The following is a 9,602-nucleotide window of genomic DNA, read 5'->3' as shown; positions in this document are numbered from 1 at the left end:
ACACACACACACACACAGACGGTTTTTATTCAAATATCCTTCTTGGCAAAGGGTTGAACTGTCAAAAAACGACCAATTAGCACAACAAATAACTGTTTCACGTTCACTGTTGAGTCCAATGACACCAGTGGTGAAAAAACATGAACAAAACTGAAAGATAACAAAACATATTTCAAACTAAAGTTCATAAAAAGGCGTCGATGCGGTGAGTGGAGCTAACCGACCCAACCAAACATTTGTGGAAAACGATGCTCGAACACTACCTGTAAAATAAATATCGAGTCGGGTCAACAAAATAATCATCCCCGATGTGATCTTCAGCCTCCACATCAAACTCTGTGTCTTCTTTAAGGTCTACGGACTCATTCAAAGTCTCTTCCACACCTGACATCGCGGACTCGTTAGCTTTAGCTCGTCTCTGAGGAAGAAAGAGGACGTCGTATCCGGCGTAGCGTAAAGCCGCGTTTACGGACTGTGGGAAGTGTTGGCTTTTCTAACCCACGGTGGACGTTTGTGCAAGAAAATAAATACACAAATACATAAATAGTTAAAGTTATTAGTCGTTAAACCATCATCCAGGTGTAAGAGTAAAAAAAGGAGAAACATTTACAAGTATTCGCTTGTCTGTGTTTTCTCTGATAATCGAGCTGCCGAGATGAGACGTTTAAGGAACAGAAAACAGCAGCGGACTTTCTGGATGTGTGAGCAGTCGTCACCGTGTGACATTCACTTGGGTCATAAGAAAATATCTTGACAGCCTTAAGTTGAGAGATAACTTTATATATACAGTACACAAGATTTACTGTATAAATGTCAGCTAGTCACTTAAGTTTTTATTATTCTTTTCTTTACCGGCTGTCTAAAGGGTTTACCTGCAGTTCACACTGTAATTCAATCTCAAGACATTTGTTTCCCTCTCATATATATATATATATGTATATGACCAATCTGACTTTAACATGCTGCTTCACACCATTTAAAATATTCCAAGTGCACAAATCACTGTTAATCACCAGACTTGGACAGTTGTTGGCTTTATTGTTTTGTGTGTTTTTGCCCCAATGACCAGATCTTTCCTAAAAAAGGACAAAAGAGACTCCAGTCCAGATTAGTTTTCTGAAGAACTGTTGTGGGACCACAGAGATGGAGTGGCACAAGCATAGGTTAAATCTCTGGCTCCCTCTTATGGCAGGATTTGGTGGTCTTGTATTTAGGGGTAATACAGGCATGGATTAGAAACTATAAAGAAACAGGACAGTGGTCTTTAAATCTATACATTTGATATTCTAAACACAGATTTTATGCGATTCACATTTAAAACGAATAATCCCCTCCTCCCTAAACTTCTTCCCAAACCAAGCACGTCAGTGACAAATTTCTTAAGGTCAAGCTGAACTTTATTTTTCATCGACGACTCTGGACATTATAAAAATAAATAGATGATTCACAGTCAGTGGATCGTAATACAAATTGTTATCAAAATTATGTATCAGCCAGAATGAAGAATTAAACACATGCATAATCACCATTCCATCAACATAGACATGTTTTGAATACTTGTCTCCATTATTTGCATTTATTAACAATTCTGTTCTTCAACAGAACCTGTTCACAGAATATAAAATCACCATCCAGATTAGACAGCTATGCAAGTTGAATATGCCTCTCCGACAAGTTTTTAATGATGGCTTGACCCAAACGTGTGTTCAGTGACTGTCCTCTTGATCCAATCCGTGTTTCTCAATGTAGCGTCTAGATGAGGAAAGACAGATAAAACCCAAACAGTCAGCGTTCATTTCATAAGAGTTAGTATCATTATCAGACAGTACATGTATCACTTTTCTAACTGTGGCTCCAATCAATGTGTTCCTGTCGGTGCCTTTCAAATTAAAATGAATGCAATACTTTAACTGCAAAACTAATGTGCCACATTTTAAAAAGGAGGGGTTTCAAACTAAAATAATCATCCTGATTCTTTTTGTCCTGGAGTAGTAGTATACATCTTATCAGCTGCCAGGTTTTGTTTTGAATGAATCAATGGAACATTACACTGAGGTGAGAGTCTCCTAATTAGGGGTCTTAAACTCAAATTGACATCTCATAGGAGGGACACTTCAATGTTCAACTACAAGAAAATATTCTGAAAATAATTCCATTACTGACATCATACAGCAGTATCTATACATTTTATATCATCTTCATCAAACCTGCTCTCTTCTTTTCAACCCTTAGCACGCAGGCACCTTTGACCTTTATTTGGCCATTATTTTCCAAACTAAACACATTTTTCAAAAATTAGAATTGGGTTTTTTATTTAATTATATATCTCCAGTTTGTTTCACTGCAGAGGAGAATGGGAGGAGAGCATTGTTTCAAGTGAGGCGTGTCCTTGAAGTGAGGAGCATACGTTTGTTTGCCGCTGTTCTCGCCTAGCAGTGCGAGACTAAGTCGAGGCCCACTGGGGCTGTTATTTTTCCATGTACATCATTTTTATGCCATAGTTGTTTTGGCCACTTGGGGGAAACACAACAAGTAAACAACATTGTGAAAAAGCAAACACTTGCTGGTTTACACATTCAGCAGCTACAGAGCAACAATAGCTTTCATTTGGAGTAATGTTTCAGGCGATGACCAGCATTCAATCTCCTTTTAGCTCCGATTTACTGAAGTCCAGATAAAAATATCCAGCTCCATTATGTTCACCAGCTAGTTGCTCTGTTTTCCGTTTGGTGCTTGGGAAACTGAACTGAAGCTCCCTGATGAGCGCTGTAGAGCTGAGGATAACTGCAGGATGGGTGATGACTCTTGGTCACTATAACCGACTGCTTTCAGGTAACAGTTATTTGACGCAATGTTGATATGAAAATATTGATTAGTGCAGCTTTAGGTAGGTGTTTGTGTGCAGTGTCACCTCCAATGTGCTGAGGTATCCGATTAAATCTTTGACCCACAATATTGTTAAAGAGACGAAACAGTTCAGAGATGTTGGAGAGAGTCCACTTTTCTCTCTATGACTTGCTCCTTCACTGCTGTTTGAATTTCAGAACAAATCTGCAGGGTCTAAATTAGTGAAGACAGGTGTATTTTTACATGCCTTGTGCAGCGTTAACACTATGTAGAATCAGTAATGAACGACAGACATGATCCCGAGGAATTAGTTCTCAAGTAAATCTCAAACCAAATGAATATTGCAACACTGTTCACTTCTGCACACCTGCAAGATGTTGTGCATAATGAAGCAGTTGGCTTTTCTCTGAGGGGTCTTATTAACATGAACTGACATGACTGAACAGACAGAGTACTGTCAGTGAGTCCAGAAATATTTGATTCAAACAACAGTTGAGAAACTAACAGAAAATTTAATTCCACAATGTATGGCTGACCTTCCCTGCCCCTGTTTCATATAATAAAATATTCTCTTTCTGATGTGACATTGCTAACAGCAGGAAAATCTCACCTCCTTGCAAAATTATACAGCGCTTCTTTTCTCTCTTGGAGAGACAAATGTCTGTCAGTTGGTGATCTCCCAAAGGATTTGGCAGCAGGCTGTGGATGAAAACAAAATGGAATTGCCAATTTAGTAAAAAAAACAACAACAAACCAAAACAATAAGCTAGATAGATTGCATTTGAAAACAAATAAAATCAATCAATGTGCCATAGCATTGAAGTAGCTGAACTGAACTTTTAATTCCCTCATAAAATCCTAGGACATAAACTTCATATGTTCACGTGATAAAAATGGATCGTATATGATGAATTCCCCTCCAGAGCGGCGTGTTGAATCATCAAACCTTTATGGTGGGAGCAGGACCGGAGGAATAGGAGCTGCTCTTAGAAGGCCCATATGACGACGTCTCGGTTGCTTCCATTTGAGTTTCCTCCTTGTTCTCCAGCAGGTTTGTTATGGTCGTGTCAACACAATTGGTTTTGGCTGTACACAATCAGGGGACAACTGTAAGGGCATTGTATTTAAATGCTATTACAATGTTTGAAAGGAAAGGATGAACACAGCAGAGGACATGGTAGAGCAGAGAGTGACAGTGCATTGCAGTGGGGTCTCAGGGGTGTGGAGTCCTACCTAAGTCCTTTGTGATTACATTCAGTGGGACATGAGGCAGCACATCCTTCACCTGTTGGGCCATTTTAGCAATCCTGTGATCATCCGTGCCCAAACTCTGGACCATGAAACCAAGGCCAATAGAGGCAGGTCTGACACCTGGAGTAAGGAAGAGAACAGCTGACATCCCCCCAAAGAAACTGAACTGAGTCTTTACATGTAGAATGTCACATTTATTGACTTACTTGTAGATGTTTGCGGTACAATGTGCCTTTTCCTTTTGATGTGCTCTGCTTTGTCAGCTTTGGTGATCTTAGTGGAGACCAAGCCAAGTTCACCAGCTAGTAGCTGAAATTAAATTACACACAGAAGAACAGAAGAGGAGGCAATTAGTGATAGTGATGACCAAAATATAGGGGGAATCATACCTCTAATGATGTGTATGCTCTAACTACAGCAAGATCCTTGTTGTTTACTAAAGAGGGATCTGTGTATAGACACCGGGGCCAGAAAATGTAATACATTGCCTAAGCTGCATTACTGTATAACAGTTTGTCTACATATTTGTTTTTACTGTTACAAATCTAACCCTTCATTAATCAGCTGCTTTTACCTCCTGGACTTTGTTGGCAAACTCCTGCATGGACTCCCCATCTTGCCTGGACACTGGTGGAAGCCAACTGGGATGAAAATGGAAAACAAAAAAGCAAAACAAGAAGTAATTCTGACATCAATTATGGCAACAGAAACGTAGAAAATCCACTGGAGGCTATTTAAAGACGCATTAAAAGAAAAATCACTTACGAAAGCAATTTTGTTTTAAAACCATTTGAAACTCGTGCTCATTAATCAACATTACTGGCTAAAGAAGATGAGCCTGGGGTTGTACCAAAGCCAAGTTGTGTTTTGTACTCGGTGGATCTAGTTTTAGATTTCCACTACCTCAGTTTACAAGACAAATGAACAAAAACACTATTGGATTTTTATTGATCATTCAGCTGCAGAACATCAGGAATCAACTATAAAAAGCAAGTGTTGATAGAAAGAAGGACAAAAATTATTTTGTACCTTACATGATACACTGTACATGGAGCAAAAAATGTCCACAACAGCTCCATCAGCCAACTTGTCTCTGGTGTGCTCTGTGAACAGATACAAAAATACACTGGAGTCATTTTGTTGTATTACAGTGTAGTGTGACATGTCCTACATTCAGCTCTGGAGGCACAGACAGTTACAAAGAGGATATGGACAATAGTGGTTGGGGTAATGTGTCCTGGTGAACTACTGCTGCACACAACAACACAAGACAGAATTATTCTTGGTACTGAGATAGATGGATTAGATTTAAGCAGCCCACACTAATCAGCTTGCTGATACTTCCAGGAAATTTCACTCATTTTGTAATAATTTTCCATAGCTGGCCAGCGGTGTACACAATGCCTGCTGATTTCCTTCCCTTCTCTGAATGTTAACATTTTGCATTTCAGCGTCTTGTTATGGGCAGTTAAATGTTACATGGCCTACGTGTCATTACCAACAACATTACGAAATCTCTTCTCCTTGTGCTTGTTGTGTAACACTCAGATATTCAACATTCAAGACTCAAACTGTGAACGCTGGAAATACACAATAAATCACATTTTGGTAATGGTATCCATCTGATTTTGTATTTTATCCCTGCACTCTATTTCTGTCTTAAAATGCAAGTTCAAATGACATTACCAAAGCAATCAATGGTCTGGTCACCCGTAAGGCCACAGGCTGAATGGAATCAGTCAATGAGAAAGGCCAAGAACTGAGAGGAAACAAATATATTTAGTATGTTAGTTGGTGAGTCTGTACGCTGTGAAACACACAAGGATTGGACAAGCAAGAAGAAAAACAACACACATTTCTTTAATTGGAAAATATACATAAAGTTAACATTGCGAATCGAGCTGGGGGTGCGTGTTGGTCTAATTCAGTGTGCAGTGAAAACTAATATAAAGTGAAAAAACACTGAGATATTCTTGATCTTATTATGAAGTGCTCCTCCCAGCTGAAGATATAGCACACTTGGTTCTGAGTTACTTAAATTAATAGTAGAAATGAATCAATTTTGCAGCTGTTTTCCCTTCCTTACACTAATTTGCCCACAGAACTCTAGAGGGAAATTAGTGTGGAGAAACAACCGCCAAAGTAATTCATCTCTATCTCAAAGTGCAGTAGAATAGGAATTATAATTTGTGGCTGGCCTGATTAAATCTATTTCCTTTTATAACCAAAACACTGTGTCCAAACTGTCACTGCTGTGCTGCAGGACTAGTTCCATTATTGTAGGTAAATATGAAAATGAAATGAAAACCTCGAAACAAGAGCAGAATTGGTGGGAAATGTTACATCTCATCAGTGGGTCAGACGTCCTGCTGGTATTACATCAACCATCTCCACTCTCAAGTAATAACCGTTATTCTCAGCATGTGTTCTCTCACACACAGCGGTTAAGATGCTGCAACAAAAATCTTAGCGCTAACCTGAACTTGAGCAGGCCAGCGCGGCCGTTTGTGGTGTCCTCTTCGGGAAACAGGAGCAAAGGCGGGGTGCCTTCAGTGGAGCAGTACCTCTGAAGAGACTCTCCTACTGCTTCCTGGCCAGGTGCTGAATGGATTTCCATGAAGCCTCTGGCCCAACACACAAAGCCTGTGGAGCCCTCCAACTGGGGCTAACGAGCAGAAAGAGACACAGCGAGTTCACCTACAACTGCGTTCAATGTGTAACAGTAAACGGAAACAGTCAAAGGAGATTTAAACCAAGCATGGAAGATTTTAATACGCCTCAGGCACCAGTGCACACTGTCTTCTGAGATTTACATACAGGACATGACGCAGTTTCACTAGGCGACTATTCACAGCGCTTCAATGAAACACTGATATTTAAAAAGGTTTGTAAGTGCAGCATGCGTTAACACAAACAGAAGCACACCGGGAGGTTAAAGGAGGTAAAAGTCAAACACTTACGGTACTGCAGGGGGTCAGAAGGTTGATTATGTTGTGGTCGAACTCTGTCACGTGATTGCACATGTACAGCTTGGTGTTTCTGTCTCTGGAGCGAGGGTTTTTCTGCCGCACGTGCATCCCGAGGACTGAGCACATAATCCTGACAATAAATCTGAGTGAACAAAAGAAATAAAGGGTGGCAGGATTTTATTAACAGCGGGAATTCATAGCATACTTTTTTTTTAGGGTTTCCTCTCTCTTACAGCAACACGCAGGTCGTTTACGTGAGTTATCGGCTTTAATGTCCTTTAATACCACAGTCATCACATTTATTTAAACATGGAATATATCGAGCAGCCACTCGCCTTAATGCTGTTTAACGAGGTGGCTGAATTTATCTTTAATGGAATACATAGCGTCGCTGTTTGTACTAACATTTCTACTACTTGTAGCTCAGTTATTATTAATGCACACATGTGACTACCACTGCTGCCACAACTACAACTGAATAGTAGAAAAACGGACACTCGCCTTCTAATAAAACTCTCTGGAAGTGCACAGCTGACCAAGAACACGTGGACACCGATAAAAATCCGTATCAGCGTCAAACAAACGCCAACCGGGAAGTAAACCAGCAACAGCAGCAGGACAACCGCATCTTTGGGAAACCTGTGCAAAGAGAGAATCACAGTTTTGAAGTAACATTTTAAAATAAAGCAGATGAAAGTTGAAAAAGGTGAAATGTCACCGCTGGTCAGAGGCAGACAAAGAGCCATGTATGGACTAATATTATCTTATAATCTGATTTTATGTGTATACATGCATATGTTTTATCTTGTGCGGGCAGTGCTTTTTATTTATTTTTACTTATTTTATTCTATTTTATTGCTTTTATCTTTTACTGTGTACCTCATCTTTTTATTGTGTTATCTATTTATTCTGTGTATCTTTTTGTGCAGCCACTTCGGAAACCTTGTGTGTTGAAATCCGTCTGCACTAGATAATAAAAAGTAGAAACAAGTGAGATAAGAATAAATCATCGATTTAACAAATAAAAGTATGAGGAAACATTTGTTATACAAGAAAAAATACATACCAACATTCAGCATCATATTTAATATTGTTGATATTAAAGCAGCAGTATCTGACCTACACCTGCTTGTAAACTGCTGAACAAGAGCTTAACGCTTTAATGAGAGGAGTAAACAACTCCTCCTTCATTACTGAGTCCTCTTAATGTCAGTTTCAGAACAAACACACTTCTGCCTTATTACACGTGTCTCTACGTGATTGGTAGAACAAATATTAACAAATAACTAGTAAATAACATCTTATTGTGTCCTAAAACCCGACACCATTACTGCTTACACCTACAGGCCTAACAAAGACCCAGATAGATATATTTATTTATTTATTTATCCAGTAGAATAAAGATACAAAACATACATTAAACTAAAATTAAGAAACCTTAACCCTGAGAATACAATTAAAAACATAATGATTATTTATTTATTTATGGATTAAATGATCCAGGCACAACTTTTACTTCCCCAATCTGCTGTTTTTATGTCATTTATTCCTAAAACAAGTGCAGAGTTAGAAAAGTTCAACCATCGTTAAAGACTTTAAATCAAATTTAACGACATAAAAGTTCAACAATCATTAAATATTACGGTCGCCGGTCGAAGCAGCTTACGTTTCAGATGAACTATCACTAAAACTTCGCACCGGGCTGCAAAATCTGACATTAAATGAAGTAATAAAACATTAACGTTACACAACCACACGGCTAGGTTAGCACGCTAACGGGAGCTAGCTTTCTCCCATAAGCGTAAAGCGACGGGAGCTAACAGTTAGCCACCAGACGAATTACCGCGTTTCTCCTCAAAACGCGCAGGATTTTAAACATTACTCCGACTGTGGCTGCTTGCTGTCGGCTGAAGGGTCCACCGCAGCTCCCACCAGGTGAGCTGACTTACCGACGAAAGTCGAACATGTCTTCAATCCCCCGAGTCTCCATGTCCGCGGGTCAGACCTGTATCCACTCAGGAGCTAATGCTAAGAAAACAACCTGATCCCCGCACATAAATTAGTCATTACGTTCACGACAGCAAGTCACTCGACGTGTGAAGTGGCGGTTCGACGCTGTTGTTGTCGCCGTTGATGCCAGAGAGAGATCGGAGCTAAATGTTGTCGGGCTGCTTTTTCTTGCCACTTTGAAAATAAGGTTCCTGCCCGCGGTGCTAGCAGCGCTAAGCGCCTGTGCTTCTCCGGCCAGCAGCGACAACAATGACACTTCCGCCCAGCATCCTCCACAATAAGAGTGCGATGTCCATTCAAATGTAAACCTTTTTTTTTTTATTTTTCAAAATAAAAGGCCACCTGGATTGTCGAAACGTTGTGATGTTTGTCTCCCTCTAGTGGTTGTTTCTTTTTTGGTTTCATTGATTACAATAACCCATAGATCTATTGTTATTGGCTGTGATCAGTGTTAGGCAGTAACTCATTACTAGTAATAATATTGCATATCCCAGTAACTAGTAGTATAAGTAATTACTTATACTA

The 9,602-nt window shown here is 39.6% G+C and overlaps 2 protein-coding genes across 2 annotated transcripts in view; both read right to left on the bottom strand.

The window, feature by feature from the left end:
* The window catches only part of fnta (farnesyltransferase, CAAX box, alpha), a 5,117-nt gene extending 4,683 nt beyond the window's left edge, over positions 1-434 (bottom strand). The window contains exon 1 of the mRNA XM_035669562.1: positions 264-434. Within this exon, the coding sequence (XP_035525455.1) occupies positions 264-391 (128 nt within the window). The 5' untranslated portion in view covers positions 392-434. The remainder of the gene's footprint in view (positions 1-263) is intronic.
* Positions 435-1,379: 945 nt separating this feature from the next.
* On the bottom strand, positions 1,380-9,057 carry aup1 (AUP1 lipid droplet regulating VLDL assembly factor). Its single transcript, XM_035669571.1, has 12 exons — positions 9,017-9,057; positions 7,569-7,706; positions 7,059-7,209; positions 6,576-6,763; positions 5,785-5,857; positions 5,128-5,201; positions 4,673-4,739; positions 4,305-4,407; positions 4,081-4,218; positions 3,794-3,933; positions 3,458-3,546; positions 1,380-1,752 (listed from the first exon to the last, which is right to left on the bottom strand). Exons 1-12 carry the CDS (start codon positions 9,055-9,057, stop codon positions 1,707-1,709), a joined length of 1,248 nt encoding a protein of 415 aa, XP_035525464.1. The 3' UTR covers positions 1,380-1,706.
* Between the last annotated feature and the right edge of the window lie 545 nt (positions 9,058-9,602).

This window comes from Morone saxatilis, unplaced genomic scaffold (genome assembly GCF_004916995.1).
Source record: "Morone saxatilis isolate NCDOM2014 unplaced genomic scaffold, NCSU_SB_2.0 Contig22, whole genome shotgun sequence".
In the NCBI taxonomy this organism is placed as follows: domain Eukaryota; kingdom Metazoa; phylum Chordata; class Actinopteri; family Moronidae; genus Morone; species Morone saxatilis.
Note: the sequence above shows the minus strand (reverse complement) of the source record. Positions and strands in the feature narration are given on the sequence as shown.

What these genes read in the sequence shown, in the direction of transcription:
- aup1 (XM_035669571.1), bottom strand. Translation starts at nt 9,057, where the DNA reads ATGGAGACTCGGGGGATTGAAGACATGTTCGACTTTCGTCG. An exon ending in TTCTGACCCCCTGCAGTACC is followed by an intron (nt 6,764 to 7,058) that starts GTAAGTGTTTGA and finishes TCTGCTCGTTAG; the next exon opens with CCCCAGTTGGAGGGCTCCAC. An exon ending in TGTACCGCAAACATCTACAA is followed by an intron (nt 4,219 to 4,304) that starts GTAAGTCAATAA and finishes TCCTTACTCCAG; the next exon opens with GTGTCAGACCTGCCTCTATT.